General features: G+C 45.8%; 1 protein-coding gene across 4 annotated transcripts in view; it reads right to left on the bottom strand.

The window, feature by feature from the left end:
• Positions 1–21996, bottom strand: part of FMNL3 (formin like 3) — a 54966-nt gene extending 32970 nt beyond the window's left edge. For 2 of the 4 annotated variants that reach the window (XM_082421313.1, XM_082421316.1), the window contains exon 1: positions 21609–21995. In XM_082421313.1, the coding sequence (XP_082277439.1) occupies positions 21609–21734 (126 nt within the window). In that variant the 5' untranslated portion in view covers positions 21735–21995. Of the gene's footprint in view, positions 1–21608 lie in introns of all 4 variants that reach the window. The other 2 variants (XM_082421314.1, XM_082421315.1) reach the window with 2 other exon arrangements.
• Between the last annotated feature and the right edge of the window lie 635 nt (positions 21997–22631).

Raw genomic sequence — 22631 nt, 5'->3', positions numbered from 1 at the left:
TGAATGCCCCAGCTTTTTTACATCTCATTTGATTGTCCAGCTAGAAAAACACCTCTTTGGAAGTAGCCTTCTGAGAGTTCCCACCCCAGAGAGACCCTAAATCTTGTCTGCTTCTCTCAATGTCTGGTGTCCTAGGTGCCATATTCACTCAGGGCCACAGATGGGGAGGAAAACATTACTGAGCGTCTCTTATATGCCAGGCACTTTTCTCACAAAATCTCACTTACTGTTCTTAATAACCAGTGGAGGTAAGTGGTATTATGCCTGTTTAACTGGTGAGAGAATTAAGAATCTGAGACCAACTGGCTCAAAGTCATACAGAAAGTGGCAGAACCCAGATTCAAACCCAGATATGTGGCCTCCAATAGAACTTTTGCCAGGGCATGGCTTTTTCCACCATACCCTGCCATCTCCTTACAAAGAAATCAAATCTCCATTTCTAACTTGGGAAGGTCCACCTGTATTTGTCTGACTGGCTTTGGTTGATCATTAAATGGTGCCTCCCTGTCCAGCAAGACTGGGTGAAACTAGCTGAACGAGGTATGTGTGCCGAACACCTGAAGTTCAAGGCTTCTGTCTCAGAGTAAGAGGGACACCGTGCAGAGCAAAAAGACAAGGGAACTCCCCTCTTGGACACCACAAGGTGACAATTCCCTCATACCTGAACGGCATTTTAAACATTCAGAGAGCTATAAATAACAGCATGGGCTTTGGAACAGAGAGGACCTAGATTTGAATCCTGGTACTTTTCATGAGACAGTGGGAAAGTTACTAGCCTTCTCTGAATCTCAGTTTCTTCATCTATAAAATGTGAATCATAATCTCTACCTCCTATAAGAATTAAGTGAAGGAGCGAAAGAATGAAAAGGAGTTTGCACAGTGCCTGGCCCAGGAGAAGGGCTCTATAAATGTAACTGGGAGGAGCTACTCCAAGGAGTTGCAGGTGACTCAAAGACAGCTTCTAAGCACATACGTAAAATATAACTTCACAGTACTTTAAAATGCATAAAAGAGAGAGTATATACATGTAGCTGAAGAGTATAGGTTAAATATATTTATTTATACGCTTATTAATTCTCTAGGTTAGAGCAGTTGCACACACGCCCCTCCGAAAGGTAAGACTGCAAACACCAACAGCCACCCAGAGGATTCACAGGAAAGCTGGGACCAGAATCTGGGGGGACAGAATTGAGGCACTGACTAACTAAGGTGCTCTGCTGAGTGATCTGGGACAATTCCTCTAACCTTTGGGATGAGATTTTGCAAAGAAAGTTGTTTTTCGTGTTCCGCCTTATCTCAAGTCCCTCACCTCCCCGTTGTCTCCCAACTTCTGCAGGTTAAACCCGCCGTCTGCAAACCTGAGGTTTGATCTACCACAAATCTCTGTTTTCGGCCCCCTCAGCTAACTACTCTTCTCAACAACTGTTTCTCTCCTTGTGACCTTGCATAAGTCTCAGGAGTTGTCCCTCCCAGTCCCTGAAGGGCTGTGCTGTCTGTGGGAATAGAGAGAGAGGCATGAGAATGTTTTGGCCCCAAATTTTATTTGACCCGTAGACACCAATGACTCTCAAATATGCATTTCTATCTCAAGCTAGAAATCTGGGTATCATCCTGAATTCCTCCCTTTTCCCTTATCTCTACCTTTCCAATGTCAAATCTAATCCATCATTGAGTCCCCAAATTTAATCTTTTAAACTATTTATTGAGTCTGTCCTATCATCTCCACCATGCAAACCAGCTCTGGTTCAGGCTCCCAGCATCATCACCACACTACAAGGCCTCCCACTCGGCTGCCCACCTCCAATTCTGATTCCCCTCCCATGGCTGCCACACTGACCCACTCACACCTCAAAATCTGACCATGCCACTCTCCAACAAAAAGCATGATGTATGGTCCATCCGCATGGCATTCAAAGCCCTCCTTACTACTCTAGCCATCCCCACCCCGCCACCACTGTCTGCCTTACACCTTACACTCCAAGAGCCCCGAGCAGCTGCGGGAGGATTCTCTGAATACATCACTCTGTCTCACCCTGATGCCGCCACTCTACCTGCTTTCTCTTCCACACTTTTCTCCAACTCCTAATTATCCCTTTAGGCAGCAGAGATTTCCTCCTACAAGCAGTATTGCCCAAGCCCTTCCCTGTGCTCCCCAGATGCTCCTGCATGTCTACACCATTGTGCTTCCCAAGCTGAAGACTGCAATTAGACGTTTAATGTGTTTGTCTTCCTCTCCAGACTGAACTCCTAGGGGCAGACACTGTCTCAGTCATCTTTATTTCTCTGCACTTAACACAATCCTAAGTGCTCAATAAGTGCTTGCTGAGAGAATGAACACCATGCTGCACTCGGGAGTCTCTGAGGGCTGGTATTGCATTCCTCTCCCTTCCTTGTCTCCAGGCGAGGAAGATGACACCTGCGCCATTCTCAGTTCGCAGCCTCCAGAGGCCCTCCAGAGTCCTGAGTAAATTTTCACCTCGCCATAGGATAAGGCTGGAATAACCTCTTTGCTCTCTCACCTCCAAGACAGTTAGAAGCAGCTAGTAGTGCTTTTACAACATTATGACACCATTTGACATTTCCCTACAGGCATCTGTAGGCAACAAGTACTAGATGGTTTCTTTACAATTCTTAGAGGGAATCAACTGAGAAGCCAAATGCCACCCAATACTGTCTGGCTGGTTACCCTTCAATTCCTGAGGTTTTGCTCACAACTTTTAACAAGGGTATTCTGGGGAAATGACAGATAAATGCTTTGGGAGCTCACCAGGCCCTGCTGCCCCGTAAAAGCATAAGAGATTCTTAATTCCTTACATACGATGCCAGCAGTAATTAGCCAAGCCCAAAGGGAGCAATTGATAGTTGCTATTGCACTATCAATCTGGAAATCATGCCAGATGCATCAGAAAATAATCTGTAGACGTGAGCACTTTACAAGGGACTCACCAAGTGCCCTGACTGCCAAGGGCCTGAGGATAATGAGTGTTTGTGTGAGGCTGATTCTGCTGAGCGGCAAGTAAAAACAAAATAACCACAACCATTAACAAGAAGTCTGTCCAAAGTAAGGGGCCCAAGCATACTCTGGACACAGAAGGTTCAAACTAAGATGCTCTTTCCCACTTAGCTATCTTTCATCCATCAATTCTAGAACATTGTCTGGGCCTCACTCTGAGGCTGGTTTTGAGGGGAAGGGAGTCTGTGATCCCTTCAATCTGCAAATGAACCCACATAACAGTGGCCACCACCACCCCAGAGTTCAATACAGTCCCAGGAGCAGAGGTCTGGACCTCAGTAGCCCTATGTTGCCTATTCTGGCCTTGGTAAGTTCCCCAGTCCAGAAGACTCTTAAAGGCCGATCCTTCCATGGCTGTACTAGAGACAAAATGTGCTAAAGGATAGGCCAAGGGCTACGTTAGTTCCTGGAGATCCTAAGGCCCATGCAGAGGTCATGACAAGGCCAACATGGAGTAGGAAAGCAAGGTGACTAATATGTGGTGTGCAATTTAGTGATTTTACAACTTTGAGGTACACAGAACCAGTCTCTTACCCATCAATAATAATCCATATTTCTTGAATATTTTCGCTGGACTCCTTAATACCAGACCCCTGACTTTAAGAGGTTAGTGGTCTTAGAATATTTCAACTTAAAATTTATTGAGCACCCACTATGCCAGACACTGCCCTGGCTCCTTTACATATGTTATTTAATCCTCACCAAATCCCTAGAAGTCAAGTATTCTTATCCTGATTATACAGATAAAGAAAACAGAGGCTTGAGAAAGTTACAGCACTCGCCCAAGGTCACAGAACTAATAAATGGCAGAGGCGGGATTCAAATCCAAATCCATTGAGCCCCAAAGCCCCTGAAAAAGGCCTGGTGAGCAGCAGTCACAGGCAGAAGGAACCCCTGCACTCCTTGCAGCTTCCCAGGCCAGACTTCTTAGTCCTCCTCTAGCCAAGAACACACGGTGACTTCAGGAAATCTTGAGAGGATCAGGCTTGAGGAGCCCTGGAAAGCCAAGTATCTACTTACAGTTAATCAGCACCCTGCCCAGCCCTGCAGACAGTTCTGACAAGTGGAGCCGGGAAGAGGCAACCACAGACTCTGACTGGGCCCACCTGGTCTAGGAACCAGCCAGGCCCCCCGATGAGCACGGACCTAACCCTGCCCTGCTCAGAGAGCCCCTGTCCTGGAGGACTCTCGGGAGCTGGGGTCCACAGTCCACAGAAAGTTGTCTTCACTATTTCACTTTTCTCCTGTACTTCAACCCCTCAAACTGCCACTTCATTAAAATAGTGCCCCTCTTACTCTCCACCCCTTTACCTTCTTTTTCTTCATGGCACTTATCCCTACTCAACATTCTTTGACAGACCTGTATATGTGTTTATTGTTGTCCCCAACAAAAACGTGAACTCTGTGGGGCAAGTCCCTTTGTCTCTTTTGTTCACTATGGGATCCCTAATGTCTAAAACACAGAGTAAACACTCAATACATCTGTGTTGAATGAATAAATGAGTGATCACTCAATCAAACATTTAAAACCTCTACTTCCCTCCAAGTGGGTTATATGAGAGGCAAGACTGAATAATGCCAACCTCCCAGGAAGCGCCATCAAACCTGTTGTTGGACCCTAACTTCCCTTCGAAATATCTCCCTAAAGCTCACCCCCAGGCCCCAAAACCCTAACTCACTGCAGAGCAGGTACTCAAGGGAGAAAATGGAGCAGCGCTTAGGGAGGAGACACATTTCTCCTCCAGTTAAATACAGCCCAGGACCCCTGCAAATTAAAAGCTCCCTCTTTACTGAATCCACTCAGCTTTAGTTATAGGTCACACTTTTTATTTTTGTAACCAGCCAACCCACCAAATTATAGGCTCAGACCATGGACAGGCACGCCAAACACTGGGGCCAGCCTAGCAGAGGCACTGCCCTTTCTGGCCTGAGGAGGGTGTAGGAAGGAGGGGTGAACACCAGTCAAACCTGAAAGAGCAGAGGCCATGATCACTCTGCTGGGCAGAGTTGACTGAGGAGCCCGGTCTCACTCAGGCCAACATGGTGCCCAGAGGGAAGCCAGATTCCAGGGCTCTCCACACGGCAGACACAGTGAACTCTTAACACTATAAAGCAGATCGGGTCACTCCCCAAACTCCTTATCAAGGCTGATAAGGTTCCATAACCTGAGCCCTGCTCACCTTTCTTCTGCCTTCCCTGACTCTCTTTAGCATCCCTGCTGACCAATCTGGCATTCCTTCAGTTCCTCGAATGTGCAAAGTTCTTTCCCATCCTAAGGTTTACTCTCTCTTCCTAGAAAACCTCTCACCCAGATCTTTACACATGGCTATGAGGATGAATGGGGAGTGGGGGGCAGGAAGGTGGAGCTGGGTCTGCAAGACTGGAATAGAGAGACCACTAAGGAGTCTACTACAATGGACCAGGCAAGAGATGAGGATCTTCTACCCCAGCAGGTGGGGCTCCTGGCTGTCCTTCATATACCTGGCTAATTCTTCCTCTTTCATCCCCTCCCACACTGCTCTGGCCTTCAGTCTCCTCTCTCCTGATCCACACCTGTCCCCTGTAAGACCTGACACAGTCCATGTCTTCCTGAGAGCACTGCCTGATTAGCAATCCCACGCCACGCTAATCCTTCCTTAACCCTCTAGTCCTTCTGTGCTTGGAGCTGTGTGGCACCTCATCACTTCATGATCTCACTTGGTCTTCACAAAAACATGTGATTGGGCAAGACAAATAACCCCATGTTATGGATAAAATAACTGAGGCACATAGAGAGCCTCACGGATAATCTGAGGACACCCACTTGTTTTAATTCTCTAGTTGTTCAAAGTACAGTTCTATTTTGTCTCTCCAACTTGCACTATCTTCTATTTCTTTGGTATTCTCCAAAGCACTCGAGAAAGTGCTATATATACAGTAGGCACCTAAGACCTGTTTCCTTAATAAATCAAGAAAGGAAGGAAAATGAAATGAAAGTAGAAAGTCTCTCAGAGATTCCAAGGCTGCCTCTGGCCTTCATTTAGAGGGGAGCCTTGGTTATACTCTCTCGTAACAACCTGTTCTTTGCCTCCCGAGGACATATAACTTGTAGTTAAGTATTTATTTGTTTAATATCTGCATTCCCATAAACTCCATGAAAGCAGAGGTGATATTTTTCACCACTGTATACCCAGTGCTATCACTGGCACACAGTAAATAAAAAAGGAAATACTGGGCTTCCCTGGTGGCGCAGTGGTTTAGAATCTGCCTGCCAATGCAGGGGACACGGGTTCGAGCCTTGGTCTGGGAAGATCCCATATGCTGCGGAGCAACTGGGCCCGTGAGCCACAATTACTGAGCCTGCACGTCTGGAGCCTGTGCTCCGCAACAAGAGAGGCTGCGATAGTGAGAGGCCTGCGCACCGCGATGAAGAGTGGCCCCTGCTTGCCACAACTAGAGAAAGCCCTCGCACAGAAACGAAGACCCAACACAGCCATAAATAAAATAAATAAATAAACATAGAACAAAAACCTGTTTAAAAAAAAAGGAAATACTTGTTGAATAGTGAAAGTCCTAGTGGGATAGCTGGGATTCAAACCCAAGTCTGGCTGACTCCAAAGCACTAATCTTCCCACCACACCTCTTAGCAAAGGAAGGCTTGTTCTACTTTCCCTGTATTCTGCCGTAATGTACACAATCCCCACCAAAGCAGTACTGAAGGCGGGCGGAGTGGGGGACGGGGGGGGGGGGGGGGGGGGGAGGACGGGGGATGGGGGGTGGGGGCGGGTGGTGACCCTGGAAAGAGAAGGAGATTGTGGTTAAGGATGTGGGTTTTGGAGTCAAACTGCTTGGATTCAAATTCTGACGTCACCACCTACTAGCTGTGTGATCCCAGGTGAGCTATTTAACCTTCCTGGACCTCCATTTCCTCATCTATAAAATGGAGATAATTATAACTACTTCATAGTTATGGTGATTAAATGAGATAATGTGTATAAAGAGCTTTGCCAGATGCTTGGCATACCATTAGCATGCAATGAACATCATCTGTGAAAATGATTAACTATCCATATTTCTGGGAGACAAGAATCTAGAGAACATAGTTTCCTTGGGGGTTGGGGCTGCTGAACTGACTTAACTTTGAGAAGCTTAGCTGCAGTGAAGCCCAGAGCTCGTTTATTCTCTTTGCTGACTTCACCTGCTAAACTGAGGCTGGAGGTGCATCTTTCACTAGCCTAGAAATGAAACAGGCTAAAAATATACAACTTGGCTGTGTCTGGGAGACCAAGGTTGGGCCTACATTTAAGAATTTAAAATATAGCCTCAGGGCATAAGGGCATCTCTTAGGATTCTTTCTACTATGAAAACTAGTGCCAAGCTCAGTACAGGGCAGGGAATGACCTCACTGGTGTCCTTTCTCCCTGCTGCTCTCTTCTTTTGGGTCAGCGCAGAGAGTAAGAGAGAGGAGCTTTCTTTTCTGCAATAGAAGTTGAGTCCTCCTCCCCTATTTTTATTCCTCCTTTTCCCTTAAAGGAGGAACAAATACATGGGTACATATTGTTAAAAAATTAATCAACTCAAAAGCTTATAGAATAAAAAAGGAGTCACTGTTCGGCCCCCAACCCTATCCATCCCCCTCCGTAGGTCACCACAAGGACTAACAGCTTGGTGTTGACTGTTCCAGGCCTTTTTTCTAAACATTTACATACAAACATGTGGCTTTATAAAGCATTATATATACTCTTCTTTTAATTCCCTTTTTAGACGATTATATTTATACATACACACACACACACCAAAACACACACACACACACACACATCTTCGAGATTCCCATCAGCCGCAACCATTTATTGAGTGCCTAGCCGGTGCCAGGCATTGGGCTGGACAGTGATAAGCATACAGAAAGTCTCCACCCTCATGGAGTCAATAGTCTGGGGAGACAGATAATAAGCAAGTAATTAAACAAATAATTTTAAAATGGAAAATAATACAAAAGCAGTTAAAAGGATGCTAAGAGAATAATAAAGAAGAGAGGCCTCTCTGAGAGGTGGCATTATTAAAACTGAGCCTGAAGCACAAACTAGATTGAGCCATTTGAAGATCCAGGGACAAGGCATTCCAGGAGAGGAAACAGCTTGTGCAAAGGCCCTGAGACAAGAAAGGAACTTGTCCTGAACTAAAGGAAGGCTAATGTGGAGGTTGGCAATCAGGAGCGTGAGTAAGGTTAAAGAAGTCAGCAGGAGCCAAATAATGCAGTCTTAAGGGCCAAGGCCAGGAGTTTGCTTTTTTTTTTTTTTTTTAGTGCAAAAGGAAGCCATTAAAGATTTCTAGGTAGGAAAATGATGCTATTTGACTTATATTTTAAATTTGGCTGTTTTGCAAAGAATGGCTGGGAGAATGGAGAAAGGAGCAGTAGAGGAAATTGGGAGGCCAATTGTTTGGATGTAATACAAGCCAGAGTTGACATCGGCTTGGACTGAGGCAGTGGCAGTAGAGAAGAGAGAATGGGTAGATCTGAGACATATTTTGGGGATGGAATTGGCAGAGTACTAGACTGAGTATGGAGAAGGAAGAAGGAAAAATTAAGGATAACTCCCAGTAGTTGCCTGGAGTAACCAGATGAATGGAAGAGAAACAGATATGGACAAGAAATGGACAATCAGGTTTTTCCCAGGTGTTTACTCTTAAACAATGCTGCCCTGAGGATCCTTTCCATGCACCTTTGTGCCCATGTATAAACAGTTCTGTAGGACAGTTCCCTGGAAGTGAGATGACCAAGTTAAAGGGTATGCACATTTGAAACTGGTAGACCCTATAAAATGTCTTCTAAAATGTCTGTACCAAATTACACTACCACTAATGGTGTATTAATGTACCACTAATGACAACCACAGACATTGTCAATCTTTAAAAATTTGCCCAGATGATTAGTATAAAAGTGTATCATTGAAATGTTCATTTCCTTGATTTCTAATGAGGTTAACAGTTTTTTATTTAACTTTTAATTACATAACTGACATATAAATACATTCTCCTTGTAAGAAATGTTAACATTATAGATAAAGCTAAATTCCCTTTGACTTTCCTGTTCCTCTTATTATGATTCCTTCCCTACATTTCAGAGGTAATCATTGTTATTAGATTTACTTGTATTCTTCCAGAAATTTTTCTAGGCATTTTAAAATATATATATATAATGAAGGATTAAGCATCTTTTAGAAGTTGTGGACTTCCCTGGTGGCACAGTGGTTAAGAATCCACCTGCCAATGCAGGGGACATGGGTTCAATCCCTGGTCCAGGAAGATCCCACGTGCTGCGGAGCAGCTAAGCCTGCGAGCCACAACTACTGAGCCCACACGCCACAACTACTGAAGCCTGCGAGCTGCAACTACTGAAGCCCGCACGCCTAGAGCCCATGCTCCGCAACAAGAAGCCACCGCAGTGAGAAGCCCGTGCACTGCAATGAAGAGTAGCCCCCGCTCGCCACAACTAGAGAAAGCCTGTACATAGCAACAAAGATCCAACACAGCCAAAAAAAAAAAAAAAAGTTTTATTTCTAGCAGTCCTTTTAGCATTAACAAAAAATCTAACCAAAAATTTTTACTTAAGGCCTCTCTAAGTGCCATCTAAGCTGAGGCCTTCTCAAGGTTACTTAACCCCTCTGAGCCCTGTTTTCATCACCTGTAAAACAGAAATAAAAACCGCATTCAAAAAGATACATGCACCCCAATGTTCACTGCAGCACTATTTACAATAGCCAAGGCATGGAGACACCCTAAATGTCCATCAACGGAGGAATGGATAAAGAAGATGTGGTACATATATACAATGGAATACTACTCAGCCATAGAAAGGAACGAAATAGTGCTATTTGCAGAGATGTGAATAGACCTAGAGACTGTCATAGAGAGCGAAGTAAGTCAGAAAGAGAAAAATATCGTATAATATCACTTATATGTGGAATATAGAAAAATGGTACAGATGAACAATTGCAAAGCAGAAATAGAGACACAGATGTAGAAAACAAACTTATGTATACCAAGGGGGGGAGGGGGAGTGGGATGAATTGGGAGATTGGGATTTACATATATACACTAGTATGTATAAAATAGATAACTAATGAGAACCTACTGTATAGCACAGGAAACTCTACTCAATGCTCTGTGGTGACCAAAATGGGAAGGAAATCTAAAAAACAGGAGATATATGTATATGTATAACTGATTCACTTTGTTGTACAGCAGAAACACAACACTGTAAAGCAACTATACTCCAATAAAAATTAATTTAAAAAAGTAAAATAACTGCCTTACAGTATTGTTGTCAAGTTTAATGAGATAATACATGTAAAAGCATGTGGCATATACCCGACAAATGCTGAATTCTCTTTCCTTAACCTATACAAGTTAAATCTAGGCATTTGGTGGAGACCAGAAACTGAGCCATTCCTATAAGGATGAGATGGGAGACTCCACCCATAAAAAAACAACATTTTTAATGTTGTTCTGAAAAAAACTTTTTTTCATAATAAAGCCCCCAAAAGATCTGAATTTTTCTTCAAAAATTTTGGTATGAAATATTCTGAGCAGTCAAAAAAAATATAGGTAATTTTTGTTTGTTTGTTTGTTTGTAAGGTAGAAAGCAAAAGGATTTAAGCATAGAAGTAACTGCTAGAGACTGGATGTCGAAGTCCTCTTTAAGGCACACCCTGGGAAGCCACAACTGCCTGGATTTTCCCAGAGACCTTAGGCCTGCTGGAGAGAGTTGCGGCTTTGGGCAGATAGTACCTCAAAACATAGGATATGACCTAACCTTTGGGCTTCACTGCAAGGATGCCACTGGTTCCCCTGGCTTGTCAAAGTACATCCTGTCATCCCTACCTGGATGTTCCTGGAGGTTGAGGGTCTGGCTCAAAGGGGAAGACCTCACCACAAAGTGTCCTTAGTCAAAGTTAAATTAAGGCATCGGGCTTCCCTGGTGGTGCAGTGGTTAAGAATCTGCCTGCCAATGCAGAGGACACAGGTTTGAGCCCTGGTCCGGGAGGATCCCACATGCCGCGGAGCAGCTAAGCCCGTGCACCACAACCACTGAAGCCCACACACCTAGAGCCCATGCTCCGCATTAAGAGAAGCCACCACAATGAGAAGACTGAGCACCGCAATGAAGAGTACCCCCCACTAGCCACAACTAGAGAAAGCCCTCGTGCAGCAACAAAGACCCAACTTAGCCAAAAATAAATAAATGAATAAATATATTTTTTAAATAATTAATTAATTAAGGCATCATCAGAAAATCTACAAACAACAAATGCTGGAGCGGGTGTGGAGAAAAGGGAACCCTCTTGCACTGTTGGTGGGAATGTAAATTGATACAGCCATTATGGAAAACAGTTATGGAGGTTCCTTAAAAAACTAAAACTGGAATTACCATATGACCCAGCAATCCCACTACTGGGCATATACCCAGAGAAAACCATAATTCAAAAAGACACATGCACCCCAATGTTCACTGCAGCACTATTTACAATAGCCAGGTCATGGAAGCAACCTAAATGCCCATCGACAGACGAATGGATAAGGAAGATGTGGTACATATACACAATGGAACATTACTCAGCCATAAAAAGAAACGAAATTGGGTCATTTGTAGAAATGTGGATGGATCTAGAGACTGTCATACAGAGTGAAGTAAGTCAGAAAGAGAAAAACAAATATCGTATATTAACGTATATATGTGGAATATAGAAAAATGGTACAGATGAACCGGTTTGCAATGCAGAAATAGAGACACAGATGTAGAGAACAAACGTATGGACACCAAGGGGGGAGGTGGGGTGGGGGGGATGAATTGGGAGATTAGGATTAACATATATACACTAATATGTATAAAATAGATAATTAATAAGAACCTGCTGTATAAAAAATAAATTAATTAAATTTTTTTTTAAAAGTTAAATTAAGATGTCCAAGGGCCAGAGTATCTCCTTCTGAATGGCAGTCAACCAAGTTTCAACAAGCTCTCTTTTTTGGAACCACCAACAGAGGCATCATTTTATCTGAACTGATAGCCCTTTTGTAAGGGCTCCATTCCCCTTACAAAAATATTGAGTACTGTTTGTGTCAAGGAGCTCCTGCAGTGGCTTCTCCTCGCCCAGCTCTCCCTTCCCATTCCTCTAGGCTGAAAGCCAGGGATTCCCTAGCAGATCCAAGAATGGGTTTTAAACCCCCAAAGGACTGTATGTGTGCACAGAATTAGGGGTCACAAGTTTAATCAGATTTTCAAAAGAGTCTTTTACTCAAAAGATCCAGAAGCACTGTCTAAAAAGCTCTCAAACATATTCCCAACCTAAAAGAACGTTTACCCTGGCTTGAGGAGCTGATGGGGTTAGTAAAGGTCAGCAGTGAAGTGTGTATTCCCCAAACTGCTCCTTGACAAGTTTTAGGGTACAGCCCACAGTACAAAAGGAACCAGGGAATCAGTCCTTAAACCTACAGACAGAGGTAATAAAAAGATGGAGGTCCACCTCTTGCTTGGAGGTGTAATAGGAAATGGGAAAGCCAAGAAAGCACCAAAAACTGTTGCTCTGCCTTTACTTTTACTGCTCTTAAAGCTTCATCCCCAACTGGGACACAAAGACAACGGAGGTACAGAAGAAACTCCAGGGACTTCCCTGGTGGCTCAGTGGTTAAGAATCCACCTGCCAATGCAGGGGACATGGGTTTGAGCCCTGGTCCAGGAAGATCCCACATGCCGCGGAGCAGCTAAGGCCGTGCGCCACAACTACTGAGCCTGCCCTCTAGAGCCCGCGACCCACAACTACTGAGCCCACGTGCCTAGAGCTCGTACTCCACAACAAGAGAAGCCACTGCAATGAGAAGGCCGTGCATTGCAACAAAGAGTAGCCCCCGCTCGTCGCAACTAGAGAAAGCCTGCATGCAGCAACAGACCCAATGCAGCCAAAAATAAATAAATAAAATAAATTTATAAAACAAAAAAAAGAAAATCCAAAAAAGAGGGGATATATGTATACGTATAGCTGATTCACCTTGCCGTACAGTAGAAACTAACACAACATTGTAAAGCAACTATACTCCAATAAAAATTTAAAAAAAAAACAAAAAACACCGGGCTTCCCTGGTGGCACAGTGGTTAAGAATCCGCCTGCCAATGCAAGGGACATGGGTTCGAGCCCTGGTCCAGGAAGATCCCACATGCCGCGGAGCAACTAAGCCCGTGCGCCACAACTACTAAGCCTGCGCTCTAGAGCCCATGAGCCACAACTACTGAGCCCACGTGCCACAACTACTGAAGCCCGCACGCCTAGAGCCTGTGCTCCGCAACAAGAGAAGCCACTGCAATGAGAAGCCCACGCACTGCAACGAAGAGTAGCCCCCGCTTGCCGCAACTAGAGAAAGCCCGCGCACAGCAACAAAGACCCAATGCAGCCAAAAATAAATAAATAAATAAATTTTTAAAAAACCAAAAAAACAGAGTTATCCAAAAAAAAAAAAAAAAAAAAAAAAGACAACAGAGGTACAGATTAGTAGAAGATAATTCTCAGCAGAAGTGCTATCAGCATTTTGGGTAAGATCATTCTTTACTGTGTGGGACTGACCCAAACGCTGTAGGATGGTTAACATCCCCAGCCCTTGGGCACTAAATGTCAGAAGCAACTCCCCCCTCCCCACTCCAAGTCAGTGTGATAACCAAAAATCCTCACTTGCCAAAAGCTCCCTTCTGGGACAGTACCTCCCCAAGCTGAAAACCACTTTAACTGATGGGAAGAGGGGTGGTATACAGTGGGTAATGTATATGCCACAAACATTTAATTGTAGAACCTTTATAAACTATTTTCATTACGTTGTCTACTTTAAACATCTTCAAAACCCTGTAAAGTAGATATTATCATCACCAATTTCATGAGGATGAAATTGGCTCAGAAAAGTTATAGACTTTGCCTAAGGTCATCAGCTGGGGGAAAAGAAAAAAAAAAAAAACCTATCAAGCTGGACCAGAACCCAAGTCTTCCGATTCCAAAACTGATGTTTTTTCTTTCAAAACATCCTAAGCCTGCAAGAGTCTCAAACCAGCTACTTCCTTCCAGGACAGCTTTTTTTTTAAGGTTTCACGGGAAATACTGGGAAGATCTAGGGACTGGCTCTCCAGCTCCCTGCAAGGAAACTGGTAAAAACTGAGCAGAAACTAACTCTGCTCTAAACTGTAGCTAGTCCTTAAAACAAGATAACCATCTCCGAAAGTACCCAAACACAAGGCTCATGCCCAGCTCTTAGAGATGGGATGAGCAATTGGAGGAGGGCTATGACACTCTCTAGTCTAGATCTGAGTAGAAATGAGCAAGCAGGGGAAGAAGAGAGTATATTCCTTCCCCGTTAATGTTTTTAGGGACCCAGACGCAGGACCACCAGCCCATCCAGCCCTGTCAATAACCTGAGTGAGGGTGAGAAGGAGGTAAAAGAGATGGGGAGGGAACGAGGAAAGAGATGAGGACAAGAATTGAACCATCGCGAGCATACAACAGCCTAAATCCTTCCTCTACTTGCAAAATTTGTCACATAAATAATTCTGATATGCCCTCGTGGTTCTGAACATTGTTTAGAACACCCTTCAAGTACCTCAAAGTACTTTATAAACTGAGAAGAGCATGCATATTAGTAAAGGGGGTGGGGGAAACTGCTCCGCCAAAACCCTGTCCAGGTCCTCCCCTACCCACCACACAAACTTCCAACCCACACCTTCCTTGTAAAGTGATAGAAGACAGAAAGCATTAAGAGATTCTGGAAAGAGGATTCTGAAAGATGAAAACAGAAGAGGTAGAGAGGAGTGTGGGAGGCACAGACAGAGTATTTCAAGGACAGAGAGGCAGCCTAATACCTTTGTATCTTTCTTGGGGGACTCACTCTCCCATGGAAGGAAAACAAGATAGAAAAATGTGGCTCTGCTGAGGGAGGCAGAGAGACTGGAAATGGGAACTTAGGGATTCTAGCTGCCTAGTTCATCTCTATTCTGGAAGCCTCTTCTTCATGGATGACAACCTCGAAACCCTTCAGTTCCCATGTGGTGCTATTCAAAGAGGGGGCCCTAGAGTACCCAGCAAGGAGCAGGGGGCGGGGGCTGTGTAGAGACAGCACCCTCTCTTATCTTCAAAGAAAAAGGTCCTTCCTCTTCTCTGAAGTGCATTTCCGAACTGGAATGAACCCCCGGCCTTTCCCTGGCGCTGCTTCAGCTCAGCGCAGACTTAGGAGAAACATTCCCCAGAATGGAGGTGACCAGCCTGGCTGAGCAGATAACACGCTGACTTCAGGCCGCCAGCACTGCTGTCCCCTGGGCTGACTACAGTCAGCTCTGGGGCAGATTCTTTGGTCTCGACCATGGAACTGGGGCCCTGGCTCCGACCAGCCTTCCCAGGCAACCCCAGGGGCAGGGGAGGATCTGTGGTCTCATTTCCTCTCCACCTTGGCTTCTTTTTCACTTCACTGAAGACTAGCTATTTCCACCACGACCAGTTCCTGTTCTCACCAGCTGCAGCGGTTGTTTCCCCACAGACAGAGCTATGAAGCACTGGTGTGGCTGCCACCTGGACTGTTGCAGCTGCAGAAACAGACCCAATAAGTCCTGAGCTAAAGGGCTTTTTCATCCCAGATAAAATAGCAGGGAGAAGAAATTAAGGGGCAGGAAGCAATTCCAAGAACTCTCCAGTGGATACACTGTTATCCATTTCATTATTATTTTAATCTAACATAATAGTTATATATGCTCTTTCATATATGAAAAATATTTTATAATGAACAAGTGTGGAAACATATACATTTATTACATAGAAATATGTATGTATAATAAATCCCCAGCAGAGAGCTAAGAACACATAAAAAAGATGGCCAAGTGCTCGCTTCGGCAGCACATATACTAAAATTGGAACGATACAGAGAAGATTAGCAGGGCCCCTGCGCAAGGATGATACGCAAATTCGTGACGCGTTCCATATTTTTAAAGATGTTTAAAAAAAAAAAAAAAAGATGGCCAAAACACTTATGATGAAATGTTAAAAGAAATACAAATTAAAACAAAATACCATTGCTCACTAATTAAACTGGCAAAGGTGTTCAAAGTTAAACCATTCAGTAATGGTTAGCTTATGGAGAAAGGGAGACACACTATCAGTGGAAAAGACAACTGGTACAACTTTTTTAGAAGGCATACTTCTCAAAGGCCTTTAAAAGCAATTTATCCCAAGGAAATAATCAGAGATGCCCACAACTATTTATGCACAGAAAATTCATCACAGTGTTAATTACAGTAGCAAAAAGCGGAGACAGAGAGAAATATAAGGCAGTAATAAAATATATAAGTACATCAAAACGTTAACAGTAAATGGAGAGATTACAGGTTATTTTAATGCTCTTCTTCATACTTTTCCATATGTTTTATACTTTTCATACTTTTTACTTCTAAATTTGCTTAATAAATATGTCTCATTTTCATAATCAGGAGAAAAGAAGCTATCCTCAATCCTCCAACCTCCCTTTAAGGACACTCACATGAACTACTCTCTTTTTAAAAAAACATTTGTAAATATGTATTTAGGACCTTAAAAACATTATATCCTACAATCTAGGAAGTTCAATTTTGGGTTTCTATCCCAAGGAAAACTCTAACTATTGAAAAGGTACACCAAGATGTTCATCACAGCATTGTTTATGATGGCAAACAGAGGCAAACAACCTAAATGTCCAACAATAGGAGGAGAGTTAAGTAAACAATGGTACATTCACTTGATGGACCATTGTACAAGCATTTAAAAATGTTTACAGTGACTATCCTGGGAAAACTAATGAAATAACAAAAGCAAAAAAAAAAAAAAAAAGCCATGTTGGATAAATATATGTGTGTGTGTATACATACACACACACACACACACACACACACACACGTTACTGTCACAACACTGTACAAAACCCTGTGCAGAGGGCTTCCCTGATGGCGCAGTGGTTAAGAATCTGCCTGCCAATGCAGGGGACACTGGTTCAAGCCCTGGTCTGGGAAGATCCCACATGCCGTGGAGCAACTAAGCCCGTGCGCCACAACTACCGAGCCTGCGCTCTAGAGCCCGCAAGCCACAACTGCTGAAGCCCGTGCGCCTAGAGCTTGTGCTCTGCAACAAGAGAAGCCACCGCAATGAGAAGCCCACGCACTGCAACAAAGAGTAGCCCCTGCTCTCGGCAACTAGAGAAAGCCCGCGCGCAGCAACAAAGACCCAACGCAGCCAAAAAATAAATAAATAAAATTAATTTAAAAAAAAAACCCTATGCAGAGACAAAAACATGAAAAGTTTTAAAACACATTGTCTCCATCTGCTAAAGGAATGGAGAAAATATGGACTTTTTCCTTCAACCTAAATCTTCAATCTTTTCTTCTTTCTAAATTCCCCAAACTTGTTTTTAGAGAATGAATATTACTTTAAGAGAAAAAAGGAAAAAAGCTGAGTTTCCCTTTGAGCCATGAAAACATTCCCAAATCACAAGGAGTCCACTGCATCAGTTCCATCTCCCTCCCACCTACCCCTACACCTCCCCAATCTAAAGCAGGGTCATATGGGAAAGTCAAGGAATGAGGTTTCTCTGTGCCCTAGGGTCTTCTCAGTGGGGTCTCTAAACAAGGGGGTTGCTCTGACAGCTGTCAAGGGCCCTTACCCTCCCCCAAGTCCTATCCCAGCCTGAACTAATTCACCACAATCCCCAGGGCTGGGAAAAACATTTCCACCATGGCGATTTGGAACTTGATATCTAGTCCAAGTTTTTCCCAGCCCCTTTCTATGTCAAAGGAGGCCTCTCAAAGCCTCTTGACAACTAGCACCCAGGCCAGCTTAGCTCCCACATCAACGCTACACTTATAGCAAAACCCCAAGTCATCAGTCTACCAGGGAAATGTGAAAGGAGGGGCCACGGCAGGGACAGCCTGTCACACAGCCCCACCCTCATGCCCTGAGAGCCTCCTCTTGAGGGATATCCAGGGCTTTTTCTGGCATTAGAACCTTTAGACTTCGTTTCAAATCTGTAGTAAGCCAGTAAACAGAAAAATCAGGGTGCAAACACAGCAAAGGCAGACAGCTATCCTTTTAAAGTCATTAAAGCCCTCTGCCTCCCCTCTCTATCTAAGGAAAGGCCAGTACTGGCCAGCATACTAGCTTCTGAGCAACTAAGGTAGTAGACTAGTCGGGACCAAAACACAGAGGGGGGCTTTACCGGACCAGAGATCGGCTCTCATCCTGGTATTAATAAAGAGGAGCTCCAATAACTGACCATCCTAAACTTATCAGTCCTCAACAGAATAGGGGCTGCTGCCAAGACAGGGGGTAAGGAAGGATCCCAAGGAAACAGTGTAACACAGCAGCTTCACAACCTTTTTAATATCAGGGCACACCTAGAAAATACTATTTGCACAGTATACACAGGGTAAATGGTGGAAGCTGATCCAGCCAGACGGGACCAATCTGGGACCTGAGCTGCTGCCAGGGCTGAGGGGATCAGTATCCCAGCATACCAGCAGGAAAGCCCTGGATTAGGGCACTGGGCTGGGGTAGGGCTATGTCCTGCACAAATCACCTCACGGCTTCAGACCTCGAGTTCTCCAACCTCGGCTGACAGGCTGTGGGTCACGTCATGTGTCTGCACCAGAAAGCTGGGAGCCTGTGGTCTTGACTCAGCAATGATACAACTTCCCCAGCCAGGGTGCTTTTCAGGGGGGGTTTCCATAGATACACTGGGACTGGGGAAGCCCTTCATGTGACAGCAGCAGCATATCCTGAGTCTGGCTATACAGAATGGGGTAACTGGTTTCATCAGATCTCTGAACTTAAAATACCTTTTTGGGAATACAAGTGATCTCAGATCTGAGTCACTGCTGAGAGTTACACATTTAAAAACTACCATTTACCAAGCATACAGTAGATGCCAGACTCTGCTAACTAAGTACTTAACTTCTAGTTTCATTAAATTCACACAATAACCTCATGTGGCAAATACTATTATTATCCTCATTTATAAGAGGAAACTGGGACTCAAAGAGATTAAGTAACTTGATTGAGGTCAAACACTTTTCTAACTGGAGACTGTGAGGAGCCAGTATTTGAGCCCACTTTGACTTGAAAATCCATATGCTTAACCAGGACACCAGTACATCACTTCAGCAAAACCAACAAATAGCTTGTCCATAAACCAAATCAATCTGGGGAAGAAAATGGTGTAAAAGCAACAACCTGTCTGACTCTTTTACACAATCAAGAAAAGAAACTAATCTATACTGAGTACCTACTGGGTGCCAAGCACCTTATATACACACCTCACTTAATTCTCAAAATCCCACCAGGATGGGAATCATTAGCCTCATTGTACAGATGAGCAAACTTAGGCTCAGAGAGGTTAAGACGATCGCTAAGACAGAGCTCCTGCTTTTTCTACTGTACTATGCTTCTCCTGACTGTCAGGAAATATATCTGAGCCTGTTCCAGGGTCAAACATCCAATAGCCAGTACTGTTCCCAAAGGATAGTGGAAAGGACATGTTTTAGGAACAGAGGAAAGAGGGATCTTTAAGAGTCCCTAGTGAAGAACTCAAATCCCCAAGAAAGCATGATTTCCCTGTGTTGGAAAACTGAGGTAAAATCTCCTCCTTTCCTAAGACAGCTAACTAGCCCTGGCCTGCCCTGTTCCAACTCCCCGTCAGCAGCGGCTCAGGCACACAGTAACAAGACCAAAACAAAACCCACGAGGAAACAAATCAAAACTTTATGCTGAAAGTTAGGCTTGCAAGTGGGTGGTACGGTCCCCGGTTTGACCTAGGCTCTCTGGCTAGTAATCAGGATACCATACGCATTTTGTAAATATTAAGCCATTAATCTGCCAACTAAACAAATGTGTCAACCAAACTCCAGTGAGGACATGACCAACTCTGGTTCTGAGCTCTCACAACACACAGCCTGGTAGCCCCTACCTAAGGCAGCCCCCTACCCAGTCCACCTCTGAACATCCCTTTACAACCCTTTTTCTCCAGTTTCTGTAGCTACCTCATGCCACTCCATGGGGGTTTTCACACCCCCACTGGAGGGCAGATTCCCTCCCACTCTTTTCCCCCAACAGTTGAGCTCTTGTTTGCAAGGGCATCAAGTCCCAGGCTCTCCTCAACCTCTGAGATGGCCACAGCACATTAGTAATCACTGACTCACCCCATCCCCCTGAGGATGCTGGAGGAAATGCAGAGGGCCACAAGACATGTGGCCCAGATCCCTTCGGCCCTTCACAGAGCTGATGGGCAGATAGGTGCCAGCTTCCCCTTGGAACCCCGTGAACCCTCTCTGATCTGGCTATGGTGCCAGTGGGGTGATGTCAGGCTCTGCACCATCGGAGAGGCCAGGATCTCTAGACAGCTTCACTGGTGCCAACAGATCTAATCTTCCTATTCCAAAGCAGATGAAATCCAATAAGGCTGCTAAGTCACAACTTAACCCTCCTCACAGGCAAAGGCAAAGTCAGCCCTTCAGGCCATAGTAACAATAACGGCAGCATTAACACTGCCTCTTAGAGAGTTCTTTGAGGATCTGGGAACTATTTCCCCAAGTTTCTCTAAGATTTACCTCTGTTAGCAAACGTTCCTTCACCTAGCTCACTTTCTTTCTCCAAAACTTCATTTTTACCTCCGACATATTCTCTGCCTCCATCTCAGTGATACCAGCTCAGATGCTCTCTGTCCACAGAGCCACCGACATCAATGTCCAGTTCCCACATCAAAGAAGAATCCCAAAGTCAGCTCTAAAAACTCATCCATACAGATCATTTAGGAACCTACAGAAAGACTAAAAAGAAGCACAGGCAAAAAATACAAACCAGCCACTAGGGCTTAACATAAAAGGGGTGGGGGGGGGGAGGCAGGATGGTTTGTGTATTGTTTCAATTGGAAAAATACACTAGTGAAATGGCTTATCCACATGTTCAGCTCTTTTAGGCAAACCCACTGTAACTTTGCAGGATGCCTGCAGGCCGTTCTGAAAATAAGTAGAATGGCATCACTCTTTATTCCACCCCCTTCACGAGCTGCCAGTCCCCCTCCATTCCCCCTCCTCTCCCCCAAACATCTGGTCTGGGCTGGGAGTAGGACCCACTCCCTGGAAAGCCTCCATGTTAACACGAGAGGCGGTCTCCCCAGTCAGAGAACCCGGACTTAGGCTGGGGAGTGGACCGGCCCTGAGCTTCTGAATTCCCCCGCACCAGCCAGAGGTTTAAGAATGAGAATCCTAGGGACCTGCGGAGACTGTCAGGGAAGTGAGGAGAAGTGCGAAGGGCGGCAGAAGGGGGAGGGCAGAGGAAGAAGTCTGGATCCTGGGGCGGTCCCGGGCTGGGGACCCCTCCTCCTAAGTGTCCAGCGGTTGAGGCGTCGGTCGGGAGGTCCCCGACGGGGCTGCTCAGAGGTTCCTGGGAAGGCGCTGGGGGCCGAGACCCATCGGGGGCCCTGACTGAAGGGGTGGGCCGGACCAAGGAACCCACCCGGGGCGCTGGGACCTGCGGGGCGGTAGGAGGGGGAAGGGACTAGGCTCAGCTCTCACCAGCACCAAGGCGAACCTCTCTTCCAGCTCACAGGGCTCAGGCATCGGCATTTTGCCGGGCGGCGGCAGCAGCGAGACAGAGGGAGGCTCGCCCTGGCCGCCCTCGGCGCTCTCCAGGTTGCCCATAGCGGCGGGGCCCCCTCGGGGGCCTCAGCCCCCCACCTCCACGCCCAGGGGTCTTTGGCGCGGTCGTTCGGACCCGACTCCTCCCTCAGCGCCGGCTACCCCAGTCCCGACTCCTTCGCCGGGTCGGGGGCTTCTCGGGGTCCGGCAGGAGGCGGCGCAGCGGACAGCGGCACCGAAGCGACAGGAACCACGGCCACGGCTCTGGCTCACACCCGCCGCCTCGCCGCTCTCGGCGCGCCGCCCCGGCGCTGCCCCTCCCCGCCCCCCGCGTTCTTTCCCTCCCCTCCCCACCTCGCTTCCTCCCACCCACTCCCGGCCGGGACTCCCGCTTCCCCCCCGAGCGCCGACTGCAGCCGCGCGCCTCGCGCCCCATTCATGCAGGCCCCGCCTCTCGCCCACAGGCCTCTCGGACGGCCCGCCCCGCCCTGCCCCCGCCTGCGCCCGATTGACTGCCGCAACTGCCAATCACAGCGCCTCCAGCCCCCGGCTGCCTCGCGCCTGGCGCTTGGCGCGCCCTGGCGGCCCTGGTGCGTATCTAATCACCGCAGTTGCTGAGGGCGTGAGGTGTCGGCTTGGACGCGGGAAACGGCCCTTTTCCAGATCAGCTCATAATGTGTACAAATAAGTAAGATATAGGGTACAGTGTGAAAAGATAACGACAAGAGAAGTAGAAACAACTGGGATGCTCAGAAGTGGGAGAGAGACCACATCTGTTAAAGAGTCATGGTAAGGGAGATCATATTTGAACCGGGCATTTAGGGACGGGGAATACCTTAACTGACAGAGACAGGTGAAAAGGCATTTAGGAGGAGAGGATCTTACCAACGTTCAGGGGTTGATCTAGTTGGAGGTGAAAATGGAGGGGCAGGAGAAGAATGCTGTTCTGGACTAGGTCTG

The sequence above is a fragment of the Balaenoptera physalus genome (assembly GCF_965194825.1).
Source record: "Balaenoptera physalus genome assembly, chromosome: 13".
NCBI lineage: Eukaryota > Metazoa > Chordata > Mammalia > Artiodactyla > Balaenopteridae > Balaenoptera > Balaenoptera physalus.
Note: the sequence above shows the minus strand (reverse complement) of the source record. Positions and strands in the feature narration are given on the sequence as shown.